Source organism: Trichoderma asperellum, chromosome 1 (genome assembly GCF_020647865.1).
Source record: "Trichoderma asperellum chromosome 1, complete sequence".
In the NCBI taxonomy this organism is placed as follows: Eukaryota; Fungi; Ascomycota; class Sordariomycetes; order Hypocreales; family Hypocreaceae; genus Trichoderma; species Trichoderma asperellum.
This window is the reverse complement of record NC_089415.1, coordinates 4,076,865-4,103,033: the sequence shown is the minus strand read 5'-3', so window position 1 is coordinate 4,103,033 and position 26,169 is coordinate 4,076,865. Positions and strand designations below refer to the sequence as shown.

General features: G+C 51.3%; 8 protein-coding genes across 8 annotated transcripts; 3 read left to right on the top strand and 5 right to left on the bottom strand.

Annotated features, from left to right (window-relative positions):
- Positions 1-806: 806 nt before the first annotated feature.
- Positions 807-986, bottom strand: TrAFT101_001282 (uncharacterized protein; the record flags this gene model as incomplete). Its single annotated transcript, XM_066126289.1, has 1 exon — positions 807-986. One exon carries the CDS (start codon positions 984-986, stop codon positions 807-809), a length of 180 nt encoding a protein of 59 aa, XP_065982390.1.
- Positions 987-1,256: 270 nt separating this feature from the next.
- On the bottom strand, positions 1,257-2,654 carry TrAFT101_001281 (uncharacterized protein; the record flags this gene model as incomplete). Its single annotated transcript, XM_024903373.1, has 3 exons — positions 1,257-1,717; positions 1,782-2,358; positions 2,427-2,654. The coding sequence occupies 3 exons, from the start codon at positions 2,652-2,654 to the stop codon at positions 1,257-1,259; spliced, it is 1,266 nt and encodes a 421-aa protein (XP_024765532.1).
- A 506-nt stretch (positions 2,655-3,160) lies between these two features.
- TrAFT101_001280 (uncharacterized protein) lies at positions 3,161-5,224 on the top strand (the record flags this gene model as incomplete). The annotated part of the gene is made up of 3 exons (XM_066126288.1): positions 3,161-3,238; positions 3,292-3,900; positions 3,968-5,224. The coding sequence occupies 3 exons, from the start codon at positions 3,161-3,163 to the stop codon at positions 5,222-5,224; spliced, it is 1,944 nt and encodes a 647-aa protein (XP_065982389.1).
- A 379-nt stretch (positions 5,225-5,603) lies between these two features.
- On the top strand, positions 5,604-9,276 carry TrAFT101_001279 (uncharacterized protein; the record flags this gene model as incomplete). Its single annotated transcript, XM_024899234.2, has 3 exons — positions 5,604-6,492; positions 6,619-7,574; positions 7,651-9,276. 3 exons carry the CDS (start codon positions 5,604-5,606, stop codon positions 9,274-9,276), a joined length of 3,471 nt encoding a protein of 1,156 aa, XP_024765530.2.
- An 829-nt stretch (positions 9,277-10,105) lies between these two features.
- TrAFT101_001278 (uncharacterized protein) lies at positions 10,106-13,971 on the bottom strand. The gene is made up of 4 exons (XM_024906007.2): positions 13,740-13,971; positions 11,526-13,613; positions 11,122-11,463; positions 10,106-11,050 (listed from the first exon to the last, which is right to left on the bottom strand). The coding sequence occupies exons 2-4, from the start codon at positions 12,481-12,483 to the stop codon at positions 10,434-10,436; spliced, it is 1,917 nt and encodes a 638-aa protein (XP_024765529.1). The 5' UTR covers positions 12,484-13,613; positions 13,740-13,971; the 3' UTR covers positions 10,106-10,433.
- A 1,517-nt stretch (positions 13,972-15,488) lies between these two features.
- Positions 15,489-17,036, bottom strand: TrAFT101_001277 (uncharacterized protein; the record flags this gene model as incomplete). The annotated part of the gene is made up of 1 exon (XM_024899093.1): positions 15,489-17,036. The coding sequence occupies one exon, from the start codon at positions 17,034-17,036 to the stop codon at positions 15,489-15,491; it is 1,548 nt and encodes a 515-aa protein (XP_024765528.1).
- A 696-nt stretch (positions 17,037-17,732) lies between these two features.
- On the top strand, positions 17,733-18,345 carry LSM4 (RNA processing protein; the record flags this gene model as incomplete). The annotated part of the gene is made up of 4 exons (XM_024909450.1): positions 17,733-17,735; positions 17,817-17,957; positions 18,027-18,077; positions 18,148-18,345. 4 exons carry the CDS (start codon positions 17,733-17,735, stop codon positions 18,343-18,345), a joined length of 393 nt encoding a protein of 130 aa, XP_024765527.1.
- Positions 18,346-18,757: 412 nt separating this feature from the next.
- Positions 18,758-25,186, bottom strand: FAS2 (3-oxoacyl-[acyl-carrier-protein] synthase). Its single transcript, XM_024907549.2, has 3 exons — positions 24,239-25,186; positions 19,213-24,158; positions 18,758-19,135 (listed from the first exon to the last, which is right to left on the bottom strand). The coding sequence occupies exons 1-3, from the start codon at positions 24,765-24,767 to the stop codon at positions 19,025-19,027; spliced, it is 5,586 nt and encodes a 1,861-aa protein (XP_024765526.1). The 5' UTR covers positions 24,768-25,186; the 3' UTR covers positions 18,758-19,024.
- Between the last annotated feature and the right edge of the window lie 983 nt (positions 25,187-26,169).

Below are 26,169 nucleotides of genomic sequence, written 5' to 3'. Positions count from 1 at the left end.
ATGAGGCAATGGGCACATCGATCGACGTATTGGACGGTGTAAAGACATCGATATCTGCCTTCTCCTACACCAACATGTCCACACAAAGCAAAGAGAATACGGCCGCGCGCAGGATACCTGCAGAAACACAACATCCACACGATAATCGCCAGCCACTGATAGCTCAGCAGCCTTTGCCTCCCTCACATACATACTATGAAGGTACTTGTATGATCTACACAGGAAATAAAATTAGAGCCGTCTGGGAGCGCCCCACACGAACAAACAGTCCCATCCCCACATGGTGAAGAGAAAGTGGCTCTATCAGTAGTGCTATTTGCGGGTTAGGTGGGCGTCTTTCTCCCAAGAATCCCGTCTCTCTTCTCTTTTGCATCGTGCCATTTGCATGCCTATATATACAATAAAATACATTATTCTTCCTTTGCCAGGCTCTCTATCACTTATTACTTATTCTGCCTGCCACAATCCCGTGGTAGTGTCTTACCGGCTTATCAGACGGGTACAAGTAGGCAGGTGGTGTCACCGGGGCGTTTTCGCTGAGATATGCCCACACTCTGCCGCGACTGGCCAGTGAGCTGCAGTGAGCTGCAGTGGGCTGTATCGTATTCCAGCCTCCATCTGCGCCGAACGTCAGCGTCCCGTCGTTCTAAGCTGCGCCGCATCTGCTTACACAGATACTTACCCATTAAACTATACGCAATATGCTTCGACAGAAGCATGATTCTCTTCGTATAAATACGACTCGGCCAGATGAATGCATACCTATGGAGCTCCTCTGGTGGGGCATCACCAGCACTGGGCCAGGCTTAGATCAGGGTGCCCGCAATCAGTAGCCACACAGGTGTTGGAACTTGGGCTTGCAAGCCATGGAATTCGTCCACAAACTCGACGATAGCCGAGCTTGTCTGCATCTGAAAGAGCGTGAAGCCTTGTCCTTCCGCACGCCCCGTCCCGCGTTCTCCGAGCCATCTTCGCCGTGATGACATGGCGACGCCTCGATAAGATGGCTTTTATGGGTCTACTTCACGCGTATTTGTGCCAATTAAGTCTATCGAGTCTAAGCATATACCGAGTTTATACATACAACGCCTTTTTCTGCCACCCAGCCCCTACCTAGCTTCTGAAAAGATGTACAAGAAATGTACGAGATTGGCCATCATACCATAAGGAGCTGGACTGGTGATATATATTACAGATACTATTCTTCTCAGACCCCCACCAAGACTTATTTTCCTGTCGAGCTGCTACAAGTAAGCCTAGGCAGACGAAATCGCAGCTTGTTGGCTAGCAAAAAACTTTTTGGATTCTGCACATCTCTCGCTCTTGCATGCAGGGCATCGGAGGCCCATTTGCAGCGAGCAGGCCTCCCCGGAATCAAGGTGTGCCTTTGCGAGGTCGGCAAGCCCTTGAATAAACACTGGGCTGCCGTTCAAGCTCTCCACTCGCTTGACGGTATCAGTGTGGCCGCTCTCGCCAATGACTTCAATGTCAAGTTCATAGAGCGTTTCAATGTGATCAGAGGTGAATGCAATTGGAATGAGAAGCAGGTCTTTTTGGCCCTTCTCAATGTAGTTTTCCACAGTGTGAGACGTCTGGGGCCCCAGCCAAGGCTGCGGGCCGACCTGCGATTGCCAGCATAGTCTGTAAGGGTTAGAGAATTTCAGTCGCTCCATCACTGCTTGAACAGTGGCGGCAACTTCGCCGGGATATGGGTCACCTACTCGACCGGTCAGTTGGAGGAAAGGAAACAGGGAAAAGGGGGATATAAGAGAATGCCGCACCTCTGTTGACTACGGTCATAGGCAAGCTGTGCGCTGAAAAGAGGAGAATGGCCTTGCTCCTCCGCTCCTCAGGGTACTCAAGCAGCTTTGCTTCAATGTTTTGAGCGACCGCCTCCACAAGGCCAGGATGGGTAGGCCATCGGTCAATGACACTCCAGTTGATGGTACCATTGCCAGTTTCCGAAGCCGTCTTGCCTTCCAGTCTCTGGCGCCATTTCCACAGCTCGTTGAGACTACTACCGGTCGTGGAACAAGAGTATTGAGGGTATTGGGTGAATGCGACAGCTCTACCACCCTTTCCGTTTCCAAAGCCATCCGCCAACAGTTTGTTATACATCTCCTCGGTCAATGGGTCTGCGTAGCGGAAGGCGACATATGGCTTATGCGGCGCAGTCTCTGGGGAGATCTTGTCCAGGATTTTGCACATTTCTTCGTTTTGATACTCGGACCACTTTCGAATGGGAGAGCCGCCCCCGATAGCGTCATACTGCTTCACGATCTTTGGTGTCCTTCGCGCCGAGATCAGTGGCCCGATATATGACTGGAGTCTGCCCAATGGAATGAGGTCGCCATCGGCCTTTTCAACTCATGATTAGCACGACGTCACCGAAGAGGGCACCAAGTAAATGATCAAAAGATGCGTACAAAAAGTCTACTTAAAAAGCTTCCGACCTCGGGGAGCGTAGAAGGCCCACCCATGTTGAGAAAGACCATGGCCGTTGGTCCCTTGGAGCCCGTCGCATCTTGCGTCACAGGATGCGCTGGGGTAGCCAAATATCTGGCATGGTTCGATAGCTGTGACGAGACAAGACGAGACGGCGAGCCTCGGGACAGTCCCCGGGCGAGGTGTTTCGTGGAAATCCTTGATGCCATGGTGAGATTGTGGTTCTGGGATGGTTGACGAGGGAAAAATCCTCGACTGTGGAAGGAATTGAGCCCAATTGAATACCCGTGACAGCCAGGACCCAGGACACCGATGCGCCGAGATCACAGATGCAAGCTCCGAGAGTGGCAATCGAGCATCACTCTGACGCTCTGCTAGGGCGCTACTTGCGCCGCATGCAGATGATCTACTCGGGCTACGCTCGGGAACAGGTACTTTTCTAGCAAGTCCCACCCAAGCGCCGGCCAATTAGGCTGTGGGTATTTCGGATGATCCATCACGTGATCTCGCGGATCCAAGGGCCATTCTGCCGCGGCCTGTCGCGTTTGTCTAGGAGCTGTTGGTCGCGTAGGTGAATCCACATTTGAGACTGAGTCGAGTGGCTGCCTGGCTCTCGCTCGCTAAGTTGGGCCTCTGAGCGATGTAAAAAGGCACTTTGTGAATTTGGACAAGTGATCTGGAATCTTTCATTGTTCAATCACAACTACAATTCACAATGGCAGACAAACAAAGAGACTGGAGAAGGGAAGAGAACGATGAGGACGATGAAGGCGAGCAGGAGCTTGATGAATCTGTAAGTCGCATCTACCTGACTAGGAGCCCGTCTTACTGACATTGCCTGCCCAGAGCTTCAAGGCACAGAAAGATGCCGTATTGCTAGCCATTGAAGTCAGCCCATCAATGCTTGAGCCTCCTCCGGCTTCCAGCTCTAAGAAAGTTGATCGAGACAGCCCACTTCAAGCTGCCTTGAAATGTGCACATCATCTGATGGAACAGCGCATCATTTCCAATCCAAAGGACATGATGGGAATTCTTCTATTTGGAACGGAAAAGACCAAATTTCGAGATGACAAAGACGGCCGCGGCGGCCTTGGGTACCCGAATTGTTACCTCTTTACAGATCTTGATGTTCCTGCTGCCGATGATGTCAAGGCCCTGAGAGCGCTGGTAGAAGACGAAGAAGACGAAGAAGAAGTGCTGAAGCCAGCTACTGATGTGGTTTCAATGTCAAATGTGCTCTTTTGCGCCAATCAGATATTCACGACAAAGGCAGCCAACTTTGGTAGCCGGCGACTGTTCATCGTAACTGATAACGACGACCCTCACGCATCAGACAAGGCGGCGAGATCTGCTGCCGCCGTCCGAGCAAAAGATTTATACGATTTGGGTATTACCATTGATCTATTCCCAATTGCTAGAGGAGAGTCAAACTTTGACCTTGGCAAGTTTTATGACGTAAGTTTTTTTTTTTTTTTTTGTATCCTTTCCCACAATCTTAACACCAAGCTAACAAAATATCAAGGATATCGTTTATCGCGATGTAAATGCCGAAGCCAACGGGACCGAAGTTCGAACTTCCAAGTCTGGCGATGGATTGTCTCTCTTAAATTCCTTGATTTCTAATATCAACTCCAAGCAGTCGCCGAAGAGGGCGCTATTCCATATCCCCTTTGAGATTGCTCCTGGCCTGCGGATAACTGTCAAAGGATACAATGTTGTAAGTCGCCAGGTGCCGGCGAGAACGTGTTATATATGGCTCGACGGAGAAAAAGCCCAGATTGCAACAGGCGAGACAACACGGGTCGCAGAAGACAGTGCGCGAACCGTCGAGAAACAAGAGATTAAGAAAGCCTATAAATTTGGTGGCGAATATGTATACTTTACGCCCGAGGAACAAAAACAGATCAGAGATTATGGCCCCCCAGTCATTCGAATTATCGGATTCAAGAATCGCAACATGATTCCCGCCTGGGCAAGCGTTAAGAAATCCACCTTCATCTTCCCAAGTGAAGAAGACTATATCGGATCATCACGCGTATTTTCGGCCCTCTGGCAGAAGTTGCTGGACAGTGACAAGATAGGCATCGCCTGGTGCGTGCTGCGGTCAAACTCACAACCAGTACTTGCCGCCGTTATTCCATCGAGAGAACAATCTGACGAGGCCTCTGGCACTCCATATCTGTCAGCCGGACTTTGGATTTCTCCGCTCCCTGCTGCTGATGATTTACGAGACATTAGTGCTGAGCGGGGGCTTGACTGCTCTGAGGATCTAAAGACAAAAATGAGGGTAATTGTACAGCAGCTCAATCTTCCCAAGGGCGTGTATAACCCGCTGAAATACCCGAATCCAGCTTTACAGTGGCATTATAAAATTCTTCAGACGCTCGCTCTAGATGAAGAGGTGCCGGACAAGCCTGAAGACTTGACCGAGCCCAAAAACAAAGCCATAAACAAGCGTGCGGGTGGCTATTTGGAGGACTGGGCTGAGACACTCAAGGATGAAGCCGACAGAGCCGCAAGGTCCCGGTCATTGAAACGAGAAGTGGAAGATGACGAGATCTCAGAGCGCCCAGCAAAGCAGAGAAAGGCGGCTGCAGATCGGCCCAGCGGATCAACGTTTAGTATGGCGCAATTGAAAGCTGCGGTTGAGAGCGAAGGCCTATCAAAAATGACAGTGGCGCAACTAAAGGACGTCGCAGGTGCCAAGGGACTCAGCACGAGCGGTAGAAAGGCCGATCTTGTGGAGAGGATCGAGCAGTGGGTAGAGGAAAACAGCTAGTAAGTGGTGAGATGCCGCACGGCAGTGGTGTTAGTGCTTGTGCAGGGGCGTCAAGTGGATTTTACAGTAGGCACAATCATGAAATGTATTCATGGAATGCACAATGGCTAGCCACTTTTGATTATGGCAAGGGAAATGTTACATTGTCCATCACACATATCGCTTGGTTCATGCTTGATCCAGCTGGGTGAAGGAGCTGAAGGATTTTTGCTTCTGACGTGTGCCACGAGGGTGAATCTTGTACGGTATCGCATTTAAATTGAAAGATGCGCCCAGTTTGCGAAGGTGCAGACTGGCTCCTTTCCAAGACTGCATGCAATGTTTGCGGATAGTGCCAACACTAATGCTATATCAGCAGCTATTGCTACTGCCAATAGAAATGGATGATTTCTTCATGATGGACGAGGCTGCACTAAGCGCAGATACGCGGGCCGAGTCCGTGGGGCTGTACTTGACGCGTGCTGGCTTGCTCACACCCCCCGGGGGTTGGAACGCCGCTATCAGCGCCTCTTGCCTGCAACATTGCAGTTCGACATCACCATCACCGATTCCGCCATGGTTACAGGCGAATCCGCCGCCACTGCCTACGAAACACTGCCAGCCCAGTTCCGCGCAACAGCAGAAGGCGGACTCAGCCCGACGCCCTGATAATCTCAGCTGCTGCGCGCAATCGCCACTCCAGCCTTGGACCGAACAGTCAATGGCGGATTTTCTCGCCAGCTTCAATTTCCGAGAAGAGGAATCCGGGCTCGACGGCCGGCCCTGCACCGGTGTCGAAGAGCTGCAACTGCAGTTTCGCGATGTTTTCGACGGCAAAGTCACAGACACCCGAGCCGAACGGGTTGCGATCAGGCTGGACCTCGCAGCCTCGGCCGAGTTGACGCTTGGAGTGTCGGCGGGCGAGAACAATGTGCTGGAGGGCTTGAGCGCGCTGGACCCGTCGCTGGGAGGCGCTCTGTCGACGGGCATATCTACGGACACTGAGGAAGGCAGTGTCGCCCGCGTGGTGCTCGTGGACGATGCCGTGATGAACCAGTCGTCCGACGAACCAGTGCTGCAGACGTCCGTCGCAAATCACATTGCCGATGCAATTAGCCAGGTCGATGGAAGCGAGTGGACGTTGCGAGACTCGTCGCGAGGCGCAAACGGCTGGGTCTTTACCTTTATCTGCAAAGGTTCCATGCAGCACTGGCAGCGACAAAACAAGAGCCAGCTGAAGACTTTGGTTGCAGACTATTCACACAGGGAACTCGATCCCCTGCTAGGAAGTAAGCGCTGAGCCCACCACATGGCATCATATAGTGCTGGAGGGAATTTCACGCCTTTTTGCCGTTTTGCTATCTCAACTTGCTTTTGCGAATACGACGTGCCTCTGCTAACGCCGCAAAATTTAGGCCGACCTGCCTTTGACTGTCGAGGTTCCATTACAATTTCCTTTTCTCGAAAATCTAGAACTGTATCGATCGAATATGACCATACACCACTCCACCGGACAGTAGCGGAGCTTTCAACTTTATATAAACCTTTAATACCACGACACCCTCTTCCTACAGCAGAAAAGAAATCTAAAGCGCCCAGACAGCCAGGCGCCCAGAAGAAGAAACGAGCTGCCGACAAAGCAACCAATGGCGAGGGCAACAAGTCGAGAAAACGGAAGAGGAAAGGAGATGACGCGGTTGTTTCCGAGGAACAAGGCGTAACGGAGATTGATGCTTCTCTACCCACAGAGATTCAAACCTTCACCGGCCAGGTTGGAGGAGAAGAGGATAGCAGCTTGGCTGGCCAACAACAACAGCAGCAGCAGCAACAGCCGCCTCAGGCTGACCAGTCGGCTCAAATCTCCGCAGCAGGACAGGTTGTCATCAATGTGACGCCGGAAGAGGCAGAGAGGCGTCGAAATGTTGCCGTGGCTATGCTCCAACAGGCAGCCGTTGACCCAGAGTCGCTTTCCCCAGAGCAATTCAACATCTTCGCAAATCAATCTCCAGATTTGCAAAAGGAGTCACTCAACATGCTGGTTAGGTATGGTGCAGAGCGTCTCCGTATTGTGCACCCCGGCAGCAAGGAAGGCTCTGCCCAGCCACAATCTCCAGCCTCGTCATCTACGCCTGCGGTTCAGAGTAACGTGCAACAAGATCCATCTGGTCCAGTTACTACCAGTGGGCTGGTTTTGCACACAGCAACTTCCACAAATACGAAGAAGGGGCGAAAGAAAAATCAGACTGCGAGTACCGGCGATAATGGAGTGGCCGAAGAAGCAACGACTACTGGAGAGACGAAGAAAACGAGGCGTCGGGGGCCGGCCAAGTCAAGGAATTCCTGCGTTCCGTGTAAACAGCGTAAGGTTAAGGTGAGTTGATGAACCGTTGATCCAGCTGCCCACCGCTAGGTTCTCGTTTCTTGCTAACGACGGACTGTATCTATAGTGTCCAAAAGAAACACCAATATGTAATGAATGCCGTGAGGCGGGCCTGATATGCGAATTCCCGGCTCCTAAGCGAAGAAAACCAAGATCGAGTGCTCTGATCACTGCAGAAGATGAAGCAGAGCGAAATAAAGTAGACGAGCCACTCGGCGAAGTACAGGATGATGAGCCTCAGTTAGAAGACCACCAACAGCTAGATGATGATGATGATGATGCAGAGGGCTTTCCCGACATAGAAGATGAGCATGTGCACACTCAATTGCCTATTGAGGGTGTGTTACCAAACAATCTTAATGTTGCCGACTGGGAAGCCAACCACCATCCGGCAACTTATTTTCCGTCGACAACTATGGGGGCCTCCGAGACAGGCACTTCACAACCGTCACACACGGCAGGCGTGCCTATTTCTGATCTTGTCAATCTCATCATGCCTTCGGGGCGTCCGTATTATTCGAACATGCCAGCAACGGATATGCCAGAACAGACGTTGGCACGCCAAAGGAAAAGTCCAACCCAGTCATCGGCACAGCGTGGACCTGGCCGCAACATGACGGCGAGGCCAGCCCAAGACGAAGACCACCACAGCTCAGTGAACCCTACATCAGTTTCAGAATGGTCCGGCGACGACAGCCCGGTTACGCAGGCAGCAGCAGTTGTAGCAGCAGTGGTGACCTCTATGCAAGACCAGAACTCTCATGAGTCCGTCTATGGGCTGTCAGAATCATCTGGTAATAGGGGCAGTGCTTGGCGTTCCGCAAACGCCCAGCAGCCGTCTATGGGAGTGTCCCAGAAACAAGGCGTATCAGCAGCCGCACTACAGCGTTCAGGGGCCGCATCACCAATAAATGATGCTCCACGAACCAACTCGCTGAAGGGTAAGCAGCACTCGAAGCGAGGAGCTGTTCACAATTCACCTACCGCCGATCAACAACCCAACGCCCACGGGTCAGGACTACAGACACAGGTTGGTATTGCTGGCTCGTCGGCATATAACAGTTACGACCGTTATTCTAGCACCCGTGCAACAGAAACAGCCCCAACCGATAGAATTTCATACGAACCGTATTCGTATCAGAGAGACGCAGTGGGCACTGCTCCGTACTCGGGCTATGGCCACGGTCCACTTGCAACGACATCTGCCGCTTCTATGCCTTCGCAGCCAGCTAATACTGAAATACCGGCTGCAGATCGCCCAGGAGCACAAACATATGGCCCCTATACGAATTCTGCGCCACGAAATCCTTCGCATCATCACTCGGCATCGTATCTGGGCATAAGGGCAAATGCACAAGCTCAAGATTTTAACAGCAACCTAGACTCGTCACAAGATTCCCGGCAGGTCTTTCATATGCGCTCACAATCTGCGACATCGCGACTTGGCCAGAGTGGGATGAAGCAAGACCAAAATTATATGACATATCCGTCACATATTCAGCAACAGCAGCAAACGTCACACCAGCGTGCCCCCCAGCAGCACGAGCAGCACGCGCAACACGCACAACACGCGCAGCAATCGAATCAGCACCAGACATGGTACAACTTCAACAACCATCCGAGTACCTCTTATGCATCTGCCGCTGGAGGGCATGGATCAGGTTACAGCTGGAACCTACCAGGTGATTCGTAAATTGAGTAGCAATAGCTGCAGATTACTACGAAGAGGAAAAAAAAGTAAAAAGAAAAAAGAAAAGAAAAGAAAAGAAAAGAAATCCTTTTTATAAATAAGGATATTTCTTGATATCATGGGCCACACTTGCTCGGTAGAAATTATGAGCATGATGAAGGTGGTGAATAGAAAGAAGCAGGAGAGCATATGCGTAAATGGCATACATATCTCAAAGACTACGCGTCAATCTGGGCAGATACACATCACACGGCGCCAAAGTAGACGTTTTTCTTTTCAAGCTACACCTTTGCTTCAACGTCTTTATATAGCTCGGCGTATTCGGTATATGTGACCTTCTAATGAACAAGCGATGTCTGGGAGAGAGAAAACACTCGTCCAATTGCAAGCTTGCGCTTTGTTACGGATGACTTGATCTTTCTAGACTTTTTATACACATTTATTGACGGCCATTTTGGCTGATCAGCAAAGAAAGAATTGGAGCTGTCTTGTGTAGCGGACGGATGCATTTTAAGTGAACTCAATTATTTGAGAAAACAATATATACACACGCAATACGTGTACAATATGTTTTTGCTGAATTTTGGAACCTGTAGCCAATGTTATATATAATATTTCATTGGATTTATTCATGACGCCTTTACTAATGCAAATTGCTTGTAATGTCTAAACATGTCCAAATTATTTAGCTAGATCAACGCCCGTGGGCCATAGAAATCTAGATAAAACACATCTATTCAGCCAGATAAAAGAGAAGAACTTCCAACAAGTAGTTTTTAAGAGAGATGTGATTTCTATTATAATGCAACAGGGTATACTGTTTGCTTGCTCTCCCGTACCCCCCCCCCCCCTCCCCCAGGTCTAATTAATTGTACATTCCTTTCCCCCCAGAATATATATATATATGTAATTAACCCCTCTCTTTTGATCCGATGCTTGCAAGTCATTTCCATCCGACTCATAAAAAAAATGAAATGGGGAATCGTGCCGTTTCCCAATGCACTTTGGGTGCGCTACCAAACAAAGGAAATGTAACTCTGCATTAATTGAAATTAATCGTGTTGAAACTCGTGAATTCCTCTAGCCCCCCCTTGCTTTGTGTAAATTCTTGCTTTTTTTTTTTTTTTTGTATAGAATTTGTTCTCGATACTCGAGATTTTTTAATTCTTCTCTTCCTCAAGAGTAGTGCTCTCAGCTTTCGGCTCATCCGACTCAGCAAACTTGCTAAGCGTTCGGAGCTTGCCACCATAAAAGTACAACAGCCAAATACCAATGATGCCAATGACACTCAGACCTCCCAAGAGACTGGTGCCCTTAGCGACGCCAAGGTTGTGGAACAGCGGGTGCGCGAACAAGACACTACCGCAGGCAAGAGCACTGCGGAAGAAGTCGTTCGCGGCGAAGAGACTGGCGGCGTACCGCGGGTAACTAAGAGGCACGTAGATGAAGACGGCCTGCATGACGACGAAGACAGTGGCACCGTAGATGGTGATGCCGATGGTGGGCACGATCCAGTGGATGGAAGCGCGGGCGGTCCAGGCGAAGAGGAAGAGGCCAATGGTTGGGCCGACGGAGGCGGGCAGGGCGGGAATGAGACGCTCTTCCTGGACAGGCCAGCCGTACTTTTCGATACGAGGGTTCATCCAAAAGTAGAGGTAGGCGGAGTAGACCGCGATACCAATGATACAGGAAACGAGGATACAGAGGAAGACAAGGCCGACTTGGCCGAGGTTCATGCCGTAGAAGACGGGGTAGACGAGGGGGAAGACCTCGAAGACTATTTTGATGAGACTTAGTCATTCTGCGATTGTAAAAGACTGTGTTTGAGGAGAAGAAATTGTAACTTACATGAATAGTAGATGCCGTAAATGATGGCAGTGTAAACCTGGACGAACAAAACGGCAGGATCCTTCAGAGTAATCTCAAGAGGCTTGATCAAAGCGTCCCAGAAGATGTCTCGGTAACGGAGGTTGTGCTGGTCAATCTCGCTCTGGGACATGAAGCGCTTGTTGCCGGTGAGCTTGCGGAGACGGCGGGCGCGGCGGAGAAGGATGTTGGCACTGCTGGTTTCGGGGAGGAGCAGGAACATGGCAATGAAGACGGGAGCAGAGGCCCAGATGGAGATGAAGAGGGACCATCGCCAGCCTTTGACGGGGACGGCGAAACCGCTGAGAAGAGGGCCCAGGGCGGCTGAGATTGGAAAGTTAGCTACGTGAAATTGATTGTCAAATGGGGGGAATCAGTTGACTTACGTCCACAGTATGCGGCAGCGACCCAGGACATCATGGCAAAAGGCAAAGCCATCAGGCTGTACATGTCACCAAGAGAAGCACCTCCAGACGCCAAACACGGGGATCCAAAGAAGCCCTGCAGGAAACGCAGAACCATCAGGCCGGGGTAGTTGGGCGCAAAGGCTGTCGGGATCGAGATGATGACGAATAGGAACATGGTGGCAATGTACACGGGGTTTCGTCCGATCAAGGGGATCTCAGACAGGGGAGAAAAGATCAGCGGGCCAATGCCATAGCCCAGCACGTAGATGGACAGGCCGAGAGTGGCCTTGATCTCACTGACACCAAAGCGCTCAATGATGCCGCCTTCGGAGGTGGTGTAGATGGCTGAGGTTGTGTACACAACAAAAGTGTAGAGACAGATGATAACGTTGACGAGGAGACGCTTGTTTCTAGACCAGTTGTATGGGTTTTCAGGATCGTCTGTGTAGTACCAATCGACGAGGATCGCACCGTCCTTTGTTGTCTGAGGCACGATGGGCAGACTCTTGACCTTCTCTAGATCGTGCTCCACATCATCATCGTGTCTCTGGCGTGTCATGTCTCCCCATTCTGAGTGTTGAGCGTGCTCATGTGAAACTGACTGCTGCGATGAAGAGTGCCGTCTTCCTGACTCGGCACCCTGTTCCTCGTCCAGCTTCGGTGCCCGTGACGGTTGTGGGGATCGATCTCGGGCAGTGCTCCCGTTGGACCCATTGGATGGAGTCCGCAGGATGCCGCCCGTCTCTTTTTCTTCGGCGGCGGTAGAAGCATCTGATGTAGAAGTGTTTGCTGATGTGATGGGGACACCGTTCATCAGCTGAATCCAAGGCTCGGGTAATGTGAAGTCTTCCTTTTCTTCGGGGTATTGAAGGTAGCGGTTGCCAGTAACCCAGCGGATGACTTGCCCGATGGCGGCGTCACGGATGATGTCCGCCATGGTCTGTGGTGGCTTGAGTGTCTTGAGTGTCTTGGGTATGACTAGAGTCGAGAGGGCTTATATGTATCTCTTCGGTGCTAAATGTATAAGTCGACTTGGTGAAGTAATGTATTTCTTCAAGTTGTCGATATATCCCAAAGAAAAGACCCAACGGTGTTTAGGGCGTCTTGTTGCTGATTCTGATGTGGGTATATATGAGCCTTGCACTGAGAACTTTCACCTCCTGTGTAATATGAGGCAAGACAGTGAACAATGGGGTTATGATCGAATATCAACTTTATTACTCCGCGGAATGGAAAACAAAGTTTGTGATATAGTCGTATAATTTCCAGATCCTCGGGAGTAAAGGGCCACAAGGTTCAACTTATAGCCCCCCTCGCTGTCAACTCTTAACTCCATGCTCAGTATGTATCCCACCTCGGAGTCAAAGTAAAGGTGAACGGCTCCACTCTAGCTGTTGTTGATCGGTAATCCAATCAACCACACACCTTGGCGAACGCTACTGGCGAGATCTAGATGGATTCGTATAGCTTCCATCAAGTCACATCTGCTCCATCCTGCTCCGTCAGCCATAGAGCCCAGGTGAAAACGGGACCTTTTGCACTTTCCTATATGACATACATATCCGCTTTTTATTTTTAATCCTTATGTCCCACCCCTGTTTCCCTTGTTTTTTTTTGGGGGTGAAACCAGAATAAAAAAAGACACCCTGGTCTGGCATGTGGGAGTTACAAAGCAACTCATACTAGCATCGCTGAAGGCGAACTAGCGTCTCGGCCGGATTGATGGGGCCTATGTTGTTACAAACACACTCCCCTTCGCTGCTGTTGGAACGCGGATTTTAGCGATTAAGCTTAGTAAAAGCCGGTACTCATTCAGACTGCGGGTATCCATCGAGAGCTGAGGCTGCACCCAATGCGTGCAGAATTTGCTTAGGACACGGCTTGAGGGTGCACGGAGGCTAGTAGCAGCTACTAGGCTATGAATTATGTCCATGCGAGCCTTCGGACTTATTAGGTGCTGCTTCTAGCGTCAGAGGTGTTTGGGAAAAGGAAAATAAAATAATAAAAAAAAAAAAAAAAAAAATCCTAAGGAGCCCACAGAGATTGGTGATTGGCCGAGTGCAGAGACTAACAACTACCGGCTTCAGCTAAAGTGAAGATAGCAGAGTACTAGCACGTGAATAGGAATTTGATCCCTAGCAAAGAAGGAAGTTCCTTTTTTTTTTTTTTTTTTGATGAGCAAGAAGGGCTTACCAACCAAAGATCTTTTTTCCCCAGAGATATCAGCTAGTAGACCGTCTGCCGAAACATGAGGCGGGCTAAGTGATGTGCTGCCCGCATTATCCAGTTTAGCCTGCTCTTTAGTCTTTCGCAGACTGAGGAATCAACACTCTGTAGCTTTCTTCTGTTTAGCCTCTGATTACTCCTCGGCCATGCTAAAAAGGCTTGGCTCGAAGGATTCACTTAGCCTTACTGCTCCTCCAAGTGTGGCCCCGCAAGTGCCGTCAAAGATTTTTGGGAACCAGATTGTGCTGGGCACGACGAGATGCACGATGACGTGGTATGTGGTCTGGAACGGAGCACAGCTAGGGTTACGTCGAGATTAGGCCTGAGATTCGCGAGATTGATTGTTGCTTGTCTCACTTACAAATGGGCCTCCCGGCGGCGTTTGCTCCCTAATTCCAGGTCAGCAGAAATTCAGCTGTCTTATTTCCGTTCACAAGCGCCAGGCTTCGAAAACGGCTCTCCACAGCACCGTTGAAACTCTGTTGGTCGTATTGTCGTATTTCGCCGTCCAAGCTCAGGCTGTTAATTTGCCCGAATAGGAGTATGCTGGACGTGACGCAGGCGTCATGTCTTATCCAAGAAGCCTTCTTTTCTTCTTTTCCGCCGCTCTCCTCTCCTCGCAGGCTGCGCGTCGCCGAGGCGCGAGCAAACGCCGCGCGCAGCGAAAGTCAAATCCCCAGCATGTGGAATAAGAACATTAAAGCGTTTCTCTCCATCCTGCCGCGTGCAGCCAATGGCGGCTCGATCAGATCCAGCTAGCACGGTCAATCCCTTATTTCTGTCCAATCGGGATGGCTGCTGTCAAGCCCAGTCAGCAGCCACCGACTCATTAATAATTGCTCCCAGCCATTGCCCACAATTTGTCAACGCCACTGCCATATCTTTGCGCTTCAGTCCTGTTCGTGCGCAATCCTGTAGCTAGCTGGCGCAAGGAGTAGTAGCTAGCATGGAAGCAATTGATTATTATTCTCTAGACTCAAGGAAGCCAAGCCACGTTCTTGACGTTGCAGCGCTAGGTCATTCGTGACTCAACTCGGACTGACTATAGGCCGTCCTTTTGTCATCCGCTGCCTAGTGAGGTCGTCTTTCGCACTTCATGCATCGTAGCTTTGTTGAGTCTAATCCTGGGTCCTGGGTCCAGGGTACTGGTACCGCTTCCGCCCGATATACCTCCGTACCCGGCAAACAAACGTGCCAGCGGCTCTGGATTGGCGGGCTCGTTTCTTGTTACCCGACGTCCGGTCTATCAGCCTTCTCGGCGGGGCACAAGTACCCCAACGACGACGTCGCCTATTTGGAAGGCTGCGACTGTCGTAATTGCGCCGTGTGGATTTAGAGCTAGAGTATAGCTCAGGAGTGGTGCGAATATAAAGCTGCTTAGCCTAGTATGCCGTGAACTAGAGCACGTTTTTGACTCAGCGGGAGGCTTTCGGAGATGCTAGTGAGTTCCCGGCATATCTAGTCTCTCACTGCCGTAAATGTTTCTTATAAATGCTTCTCCTTTCTCCGGTCGGAATTATATGAGCTGTGCTTGCTAATGAATCCCCGTGAAAAATCAAAGACTCAAGTTATGTCGGTAAATTTTTGCTGTCACGTTATAAATGCCCGTAGGTGGTACTAGGGTTTGCCCGAGTTTTTCTGTTAATGTCATTAACTTGGGCCGTCTGTGTAGACCCCTATCTTCATCCAACTAATCTTTGATTATTAAAACCTATATCAGTTCAGGGCAGGGCGCTGCGGTTGTAGGCTTTTTGCCTTCCACTGTGAGGCTAGCTTCGAAATTCGCTTCTGTTGTAGAATCCTGCGCACCATCTTCCTCGTATCCTCTTCGCCTGAGCTAAGGAGTGAATCAACTACAGGCCAAATCCGACTGTCTTCTCTCGTAATTGCCTGCTCGACTAAGGCACTGATCCATCTAGAGGATCGGCTCTTTGTGATGCCGGCGGCCATGGCTTGTTTCGTAAACCGAAACGCTAGGTCCATCTCACCTGCTTCTGCACACTTCGTAATCAAGAGGTTGTATGTCGAAACGTTCCGAATTGGGTCTTGGTTTTCTGCAACGTGATCCTTGTACTCCTTTGTGAGGAGTTCAGCGGTGGCCTCCTCGGCGCTGTAGATGATGAGATCCTGTGCCATGGTTGCATTGAGCGATTCCGCGCCACAGAGCGTTGGCAGATCTCGGTATAAGGGTAAAGCTTTTTCGCTGCCGTGAATCTGCGCTATTGAATCAATCACAACAGCTACAATCGCTCTGTGAACTGGGCGAGCACGGGCTGCCTCTCGGACCACCTCCTCGGCTCCCTCCAAGAGCTCTGGACGGCTCATCAGCGTTTTGTAAATAGGTCTGGTATTGGCGCGTGATATTCGTATACCGCTATCTCTCATAATGCAGAGAGTTCGAATCGCCGCTGCGAGGTCTCCACTACCAATAAAAGCCTCCACGACGGCCTCGTAGTGGTGAGATTGAGCCCTTGTTCGCTGAGATATCAGATCCAGCGCCTCGGTCGCCAACTGCGCGTCTGCATTTCTAGCCGCAGTTCCCAGCACATTTTCTATAATGCCGTCTGAGGGTTGTACGAGGTGATTTTGCACCACCGAGAGCCAGCCAAACAACGTCCCCGCATGGTGATATGCCTGGCTGCACATGTCCAATGCGTAGTACGTCAAGGTGATGACCGTTGGATCAGTGCTGCCGCCAATGTTCTTGCGCCTATACAAAAGCTGCAACATTTCATCCAGAAATCTAAGCTTCCCAAACACTAGAATGAATATGTCGTAGACCCAGGGGTCGATTCTGGCCCCTTGCTCAATCAGCTCCGTTAACCTTGCATACGCCAGCTCGTATTGCTCATCTCTGAGCATTCCCACTATAACCGTCTGCTTCAATGGCGTATCAATTGTAAACCAGTACTCCTGCATGATATTTAAAATATCTTGGCGCAACATGTAATCCGGATGATTCATCAGCGCTCTCAGGGCGCTGTTGCATAATTCCGCCGTTGGCTTTATCCCCTGCTCAGCCATGTCGACAAGCAATCGGCGGACACCATCGACGGAGCCTCGTCGATGAGCCATGGCGTCCATTAGACACTCGTAAATAAAAGGCGTAATGGGTTGGTTCTCGACCTGTAAAAGATGCTGTACTAGCTGCACTATTCTTAGATGCTGGTCGATTTCTGGATCGTTGGCGGATGTCCGATCCCTTGTCTCTCGAAGGGAATTCAAGGCCGCAAAAATTTCTTCAACGGTGCTGGCTTTCAGCATCTCCTCTGATGGTGCTGTGGGGGCAAGAAGCCTTTCCTTCCAAGATCGCGGCTTAGGACGACCATCTTCTCCTGGTTGCACTTCGCCTGCCCGAGGACTTATCCGGGAAGAATCATGCCCTGTCGTTTGATCTGTCGACACAAAGCCAGCAGTTGTTTCATAAAATCTAATGTGAATTGGCCCCGATCTGGCGGCACATGGCTGCGACACTGCTGGTCGTGTGCGAGGCAAGCTCTGTCGAATGGCTGTGCGCAGGACCAACTGGTCGAAAGACGGACATAGACAGCGCCATAGCCCGTCACTAAGCAATTTGCGCTGCATATTTGACTCGCTTCTTATAATCCAGTCTTTAAAACCTCCCCTCTCCTGGCCGTCCCAGCAACGCTGTGTGAGGTCAATGTTGAGACATCAAAAGAGATATCGAAAGAGATATTTTGGCGCGGAAAGCTTTCCGGGTGTGCAAGTACCTAGTCGGCGTGGATAGCCTGCCGCAGTACTTTGCTAGCCGGGGTCATGCACATGGCGGGGTTTCTTCTAGCAGCTTTCTGACTACACCTCAACCTCCAATTCGCAACGCCAGCCAAAAAACCCAGGCCAAGCTGCTTTCCCCCTTCGTCGACGCGACTGCAACTCTTACAACCAAGAAAGCAATAAAAGTCCGTTCAGCTGCGCCTATTAGAGGCGCAATCCACCACCATGGTATGCTCTGTTTCCTCCCCTCAGGCCACTTCTCTTGCTGCGACCGGCCGAAACTGACCACCCTTGCGCGCGTCATGACAGCTTCCCCTCGGATTGCTCAATGCTGCTCAGGGCCACCCCATGCTGGTCGAGCTGAAGAATGGAGAGACCTTAAACGGACACTTGGTCATGTGCGATACATGGATGAACCTCACCCTCAAAGAAGTCGTGCAGACAAGCCCTGTACGCTCACAAACACCCTCCCCCGTCAAACGATGAAATGAGGCGCCTTCTCCTAACGAACAGTAACAGGAAGGGGATAAATTCATGCGCCTCCCAGAAGTCTACGTCAAGGGAAATAACGTACGCCGATAACCTCCAGTCTCACTTGCCTAAAAACACCAGCCAGCTTAACTAACGCCGTTTGCACCAGATTAAATACCTCCGTGTTCCCGACGAGATCATCGACCAAGTCACCGAGCAGCAAAAGAACCAGCAAGGCAGCGGCTTCCGTGGCGGTCGCGGCGGCCACCAGTCAAGAGGTGATCATGGTGGTCACGGTGGCCGCGGAGGCGGCGACCGAGGGCGAGGCCGTGGAGGCAGAGGTCGCGGAAGGGGACGTGGGCAGTAAGAAGGGGGTGTAGTGCGGCGATGATGAATGAACAAACGACCACGACGATATGCATAGAATATTGAAGAAGGAGGGGTTTCAAGGGAAGAGAAGGCTACAATCGTGACGATGGTACTATGAACGGATGTCACTTGGACAAGATAGGAGAGAATAAGGATGAGCTCTCTCCAACTAATGGGGTTGGTGGCGACTAGGACGAGGAGAGCTCCTCCCAAGACAAAGACACCTATCCTGTGCGGCTACCGTCCATCTACGAAATCATTCGATACCCACTGGAAGTTTTTGCTTTAGCTTTGGATATTAAAGCTTTGGTGGCAAGCTATCAACTTTGGAGGGAATTAGAGAGACTTGGCGTCATATACTTGCCTCTGGCATGATTAATCACAATATGCATTGGCATATACAGGATTAACGCGACATCAAAATCAATAAAAAAAAAGATAAAAATCTTGATTGGCCTTCTATTAGGGCCATCTAACTCAAACATCTTAATAAAAATCGTTCTTTAAAAGATCTAGTGAATTTGTCCTTCACGTCATATGTCATCAGTCCCATGATACACATTGAAATCCCAAGCCATTAAGCCCCCTGCTTTGCAACAACGCCATTCTCATTTTAAGCTGATTCATCGCCCATTCTAAACATGATACACAACCAAGCCATCCTCCATGGGTGCCCCTTAGAAGTGAGCAACTGCCACGGCAACAGCTTGCTTATCAGCATGAGAGATGGAGACGGAAACCTCCTTCACACCAGCCTGTTTAGCAGCAGCAGCCGCATCGCCATGAAGCTATTTCAAAATATGTTAGCAATCTGTCTCCATATGATGATTCCGCTTAATATATTTAATGGGTGATATCAACTTACAGTAACAGTAGGCGCGCCAGAATCATCCCTGAGGATCTCAATATCCTTCAGAGCAGCGCCGGCACCCTTGCTGGCGACGCCAAGAGACTTAAAAACTGCCTCCTTGGCGCTCCATCGGCCAGCGAATGAGCTCTGGGGGCTAGCAGAGCTCTTGCAGTAAGCAATCTCCTGGCTAGTAAAGTTACGCTCGATGAAAGTATCATTCTCAATGTTGATGGCAGAGATATCCTCGACATCTACACCCACATTGCTGTTCTTGCTTGTAACCTTGTGAGCGAGCGCCTCAATGACCTGCTGTGTCTCCTTGACAGTGACTGCAGGGACAACCTTTTCAGACGCCTTCATGAAATTTTCCGCATACTTGAGCTCCTTTGTCTTCTTGTCTTCGGTGACACGAGCATCAGGGTTCATCAGAACCTCGCTGAGCTGCTCATCAGTGTAAGGAGCGTGAGCCTTGGGGACGAACAGAGTGTTGCTAATCATGCCGTTGTGGAAGAAACGGTAAGCCTTCTTCTGTCGGGCCTCGACCTTGGCGCAGTACTCCTGGTAAGTCTTTTCGTCGAGAGTTGCAAACAGGTATCTGGGGTGGACACCGACTGCCTGGGCTCCCTTCTGTCCGAAACCGAACGAAGTGAGGGAGAAAGCCTTGACGCCATCAGTCTGAATGCTACGGCTAGGGTAAACAATCAGGTCGTAGTCTTCCATGATGGGGTCGATGTTGTCGGCATTTCTGTTACCAGGGACCAGACCAGTGTTCAGAATCTGTAGACCACCGTTCAACATCCAAGCACCGGCAGCACCCTTGGGGTGACCAGTAAGGAACTTCTGGAAGACACCCAGGACGGCGTTACCCTTGCTTCTGCCAAGGTGACGCAGCTGCTGGCAAACGGCAGAGGACTCGTTCTTGTCGTTGGCACCGGTAGATGTACCGTGGAAAGAGGCAACCTTTAGGTCGTCAATGGTAAGGCCCCATGTTGCAAGAGCACCACGGAGGGGAGCGATGGATGGATCGCTCTTCCAGAAGTTGTTGCCCATGCTTCGGAGGAGCTCCTTTTCTTGTCTCTCAGCCTCCCTCTGGATGTGTGCGACACGATCCTGGGCGTACTCCTTCTCGTCAAAGGCACCGCCCTGAGCCTTCATAGCATCGATTTCATCGTGCAAGAACTCCAGCTCAGACTCTTCCCACTGCTTAATCTGTTTCTTGCGGCGCTCAATCTGTCGGCGACGGTAGTTGATGTCAAGCAGTGGCGAGGGGAACTTGCCAGCGTGCTCACGCGCAGACGTAAGAACACCCTTGCCAGGAGCAGGGACGGAACGTCCGATCTTGTCAGAGGCAGTGGTGGTGTAAGCAAGGATACCGTGGATAGGGACTCCCATATCCAGAGCAAGCTTGGCTGTCATGATGACCTGGACACCACATCCCTGAGACTCCATGAAGCCGTTTCGGGTAGTAGTCGTAGGACGTGACATTTCACCGGGAGTACGGCCATGGGCAAACTCATCCAATGAGTTGCTGGTGGCCTTCATGTTGGCGAACTCGTAAGAGCCTTCCTCACCAAAGTCGTCGAGACCACCGACAAGACAGATGCGAGCCTTGCCTTCCAAAATGGTCTCCACACCAATGTCAACAGACTCAATAGCAGTGGCACAAGCACCAACAGGGGTCTTGATAGGTCCAGACGAAGAGAGCAGCAACATATTAACCCAAGCAGGCATAGTGTTGATGAAGGATTCCTGCAAGATATCGTTCTGAAGGGGCTTGTCGAGGAATCTGGCCTTGTGCATGCCACGCAGGGCTGAAGCACCACCCATACCAGAGCCAACAATGTTACCAACTTCAGAGACGTGGACATACTTGTAAAACTCGTAGGGGTCGGTAATACCAGAGGACAGGAGGGCCTCAGCAACCGACACGAGAAGGAACAGGGTGACAGGATCTACTTGACTGACAATATCGTCAGGGATACCATATCGCTTGGGGTCCCAGCCAGTTGGAATCTGGCCAGCGACGAGTCTGTCGAAGCGCAGAGCCTTGGGGATCCAGAGCGAGGCGCCCTTCTTCACTCGGACAGTGTACTCTCCAGACTCGGGGATCTCGAAAATCTCCACCTTATCACCATGTTCTCGTCGGAACTCTTCGGCAGTCTCCTTGGAAGCCTCGAATGGCTCAAGGTCCTCTTCAATGACAACCTCGTGAAGCAGCTGCTTCTTGTTGGGGTCGTATCCATCGAACAGCTCAGGCTCAATCAAACGAATACCGGCGTGTTCCAGAATGAACTTCTCGTACTTCTGCTTGACGTCCTTGTCATCAACAGGTTCGCCGGTCTTAGCATCAACCCAGCCAGCGTAAGGCTTGCCCTTGAGAGGACCATTGTGGTTCTTGATGAGACCCATGATCCAGGCCATTTCAATGCAGCCTTCGAGCGAGAATTCGCCATGGGCCTCCATCTCCCATCGAGTTCGAGAGTTACCCCAAGGGCCGACTTCCGCGAAACCAGTGACGACAACTACCTTCTCCAGGTCGACCATGCCCTTGAGCTGGTCGTTAAGAGGAGCGACCTCGGTCTTCCAGTCGGGCAGATGAGGGAAGTCAAACTTGATGTTGGCACGGGGCTCGATGGTCTTCTTCTTGTAAAGGACCTCGGAGTCGGCTCCGTTGACAATAGTGTTCTCGATAGCGCTCTCCTTAGAAACGATTCTGCGGATTTCACTAGTCTCCATAATATCCTTGCGAAGCTTGGTCATGGCCTCGTTCAGGTTGGGGATGAATTGCAAGCCACCGTTCAAGTCGGCAAAGACGGGCTCTGACTGGCAGAGGTCGACAATGGTAGCGGACATCAGACCCAAGAGGTTGAAAGCCATCTCTTGCTGAGAGAATGTTCGGACGCCAAAAGCCTCAACACCCTCGGCAACAATGTTGTTGCCAGACATGAGACCAGTACCGCGAGTCCATCCAATAACAGCACCGCAAATTGTGAGGTAGTGGCCCCAGTCCTCAGAGTGCCATCGGTTGAAGAGAGTCTCGAGAGCGAGCTTAGACTCGGAGTAGAGACCGTCGTTACCAAAGGTACCGTGGTTAGGAGACAGGGGAAGGACGACTTGAGCGGGACGAGTTTCGAAGCCTCGCTCAGCCTTTTGAGACTTGACGTAACCGAGCATGCGGATCAAGTTGGTCAGCATAATACGGTGGGCCAGCTCCGACTTGGAGTCGATGTTATCAATCTGTCGGCCATTCTCAGGAATGGCAGCGAAAGGAACAATGTAGTCGAGATCCCAGCCAAGACCCGCCTTAGTGTCGTAGATGTAGTCAACGAGGGCCTCGACGTCTTGCTTGCTTCCCTGGTTGAAGGGGACGACAACGATCTGAGATCCGCGAGAGCCAAAACGGGTGTACATGGCCTGGTAGTACTCAGTGACCTCTCGGGAGAATCGACTGGTAGTGACCACAACCTTGGCACCTCCACTGACGAGGCCCTGCAGAACCTCAGCACCAATGGATCCGGCACCAGCACCAGTCATCAAGACATACTTGTCCTGGAAAGTGACACCATCCTTGGCAGCCTGCTCAAGAGAGTTGAGGTAGACAGCAGTGAGCTTCTTGCTGTAGTCCCAGCCGTGCAGGGTCTTTCTCTTGAGATGAAGGAATGGGATGGTCTCAACCCTGCCCTTGTTCAGGCTGGTGCCCTTCAGGCCGGACTTTCGGCCCTTGCCGTTCTCCTTGGGAATGATCTGGCTCTCGTTCATGGCCAGAGAGCGCAAAACATCACCGTACAAGCTCTTGATTTCGAGCTGAGAAGTCTTGGACATCTTGTGCTGCTGCTTAATCAACTTGTAGATACGCTGCAGGTCGTTTTGCACCTTGGTGCGGTTGCCATACTCGGAAATCTTTCCACCCTCGGCCATCTGTTGGACGTAGTGCTCGAGTTTTCTGCAGCTGGCGCGAGGAACTTCCTCGTAGTTGAGGTTGCCACGCGCATCCACGGTGGTGCGAGGACCAGTGGGGACAGCAACGTCCTTATAGACAGGAGACAGCTCCAAAACTTCTTTGCAGTTCTCAATGAGCTGCTGGCCAAGTTCTTTGGCGAGCTGGTAGGTCTCACCGCGCTCAGTAGGGCAGTTATCGATGTGATACTGCATGAACTCGAGAAGCTTGGGGTTAGATTTGTTCATGATACGGATGCACTGGCTGACAATTTCACGGTCGACAGTCTTGAGTCTACCAAAAATAATGTCATAGTACATAGTGAGTGCATCTTGACGAGCCCAGTTCCAGGATGAGTCGTAAGATCTCGCCTTCAATGGGCTGAAGACGGGCTCAATACCAGAGGCATAGAAGTCGCCGTGCTCTGCGGTCCACAGGTCGAGCTGGGCCTGCAGGATCTTTTCTGATTTTTGAGACTCAATATGCGCCTTGTCGCCAGACCTGAGATCAATCTTGAGGTATCGGGCAAAGAGCTCCAGTTGTTGCTTGAACAGAGCTCGCTGGTCCTTGGTGAGGGCGTCAATGGCAGCGGGATCCATCATCATGCCTCCAGAGCCACCTTCGGAGCCACCAGAGGCAGCCGCAGACGTCAGGCTGATACCGGCGTTTGCGGCATACTTCTGGACAACCCCATCAAGGAATCCCTTGGCATCGCCTTCATTTCCTAGACGAGCAGCAGGCTCCATGGTCAAAGCCAGCAGCAGTGCTCCGTCTTGTCTACCAGAACCAAGGCCCCATCTTGTTTCCAGGTATTTTCTTGCTACTGTGATATTGAAGCCGCCAGGCATCTTCGAGGAGATCAATCTGGCGATGAGTGACTGTGTGTGCTTGCCCAGGTTGCCGTCGAAGGTGGCCTGCATGGAAGCGCTGAGCTCGTCGAGAGGCGTATCTTCAGGCTTCTCAGGCGTTGAGCCGAATTCCTTTCCAAGATCACCAAGAATCTCATTTTGAAGAGTAGATTTGCCTATACGTTGTTAGAATTGGTTACTGAGAAAGACTGCCATTGTGTTACAAAAATGGGGAGTAAAAGAGGGGTTGACTAACCTCCAACCAGATCCTTGATGGCCTTGCTCAACGGCACATCACTAAGAGACTTCTTGAGTTTTTGCGCAACGATGGTATGTACGATGTCGACAGCCTGCACTGGCTGATCAGGAACCTGAGCTGCAGGCCCTGAGGAGGGAGCCGGAGCAGCAGCAACCGGCGCAGCTGCAGCCGCGGGAGCGCCCGCAGCAGGCTGGCTGGGGGCATCTGATGAGCTGGCCGCAGCAGGCTCGGGCTCTTCTTCAACGGGGTCAACATCGTAGTAAATCTCCTTGGCATCCTTGTTGTAGCAGAGGATCTGTCGCTGAACAGACTTGGCCGCGTCGTACGCTTCGTATTTGGACGCCAATGTGCGCTTGGCCATCACTCCGAGGGTATCTGCGGGGCCGACTTCGACGATGCGCTCGGCCGTCTTCTCTGCCAGGAACACATCCTGAGTCTCAATCCACCTGACGGGAGAGGCGAACTGGTATGCTAGAAGCTCAACGAGGAGCGTGTGAGCGAGCTCTTGCTCAACTTCAGGACGCATGGTGGCGGTGGTGCGTCGTGAGGGCGTATTAATTAGAAGGAGGGAGGAGGTTTAGTCGGAGTCGAGAATCAGGCCGCAGGTAATGTGGATTGCGGTTCTCAAACGTCTTCCCGGGTGACGTTTATGATATTTTTTGTTGCTTGGGCTTGTCGACCAAGGCTTGGTGTTCTAAACCGACTCTCCGTACCTTGGAGGGGCAACAGGGAGGAGAGAAGGGCTTTGCAAAGAGCAAGGAGGATAGTGAGACGGGAAGAAAGCGGGATGGGTATGATTATGATTAGAAGCGGACTCAGAGACTTCCCCGCCGACTGAAGTGCGAGAAAAGCTGGATTTGACCAAGGGCAATGCGAAGCACAACCTATTCCAATTCCCCCTTCGATGGTTGGACGGATAGAAGGAAGCGAGCCTCGATTGTTGAATCCACGACCCACCGCCAGTGGACGACGAAGAAAAAAAGATTGGGGGGAAATACGGCTGCGGTACTTGGGTACAAGGCAGTTACATCGGGTCTCTCACGCCACGCGTTCGCTGCAGGTGGCTCTGGCGTCCTCTGGCTTCCTCAACCACATTGAAGCGCTAGGCCTTGTAGGGCTTAACCCGCTGGAGCCGGCTTTGGGTGCCGTGGCGCGGGTCCAGCATGAAGCCACTTCTACGGCGAGAGAAGAATATTTTTCAGCTAAGCCCTCCGCGGGGTTTTTTCGCGGTGGCGGGCGCATGGTGTATGTACTCTATCTGTATCTCATACATGCCAGTGAGCATGGAAGCGCTCAATTGTTGCGAGGCAAGCAATGGCGTGCAGCAATTATGTGAAATTGGAAGCAAGCTGGGGATGTTGAATTCCGGCCGCTGAGTCGGGTTTCAGGGTCCTGATAACAATTTTCCCTATCGATATGACCCGGCTGTCCCTTGAATGGCTTGGCTGCTAAGATAAGGCCCAAAAAAGTTTGTTGCACCCCGCCACTCGCAGTTGGTGGTGTTTGGATGGGAAGGGGGGCAATCCGCCGATGTACTGGTACCGCTACAAGGGAGGTACCCGGTAGGCTATAGTGAACACACCGGCAGCCTCCAGAGCAACCAGCGCCTATCGCTGGCCTGTCTTCGGCGCATCATGACAGACGTGGAATCTTTTACTCTACATGTCAAAATGTGTATCTTTGGTAAAGTTTAAGGGGCAGGGCTGACCAATTGAGTGTCGGCCTGTGCCTGGTTGCCTGTTTTAGACTCGCAAGGCGTCCCCAACTGGAGGGGCACCGCGAAGCATATCTCGTGGACTCGGGATGGTACTTACCAGCTTTCTGACCGTTGCATTTTGCGTTCTATGCTTGTTTCGTCTGCCATCCATGATATGACGATTGCTAATGGCCGCCTGCGGGCCGACGGACTCTATCCACCTCCGATAATT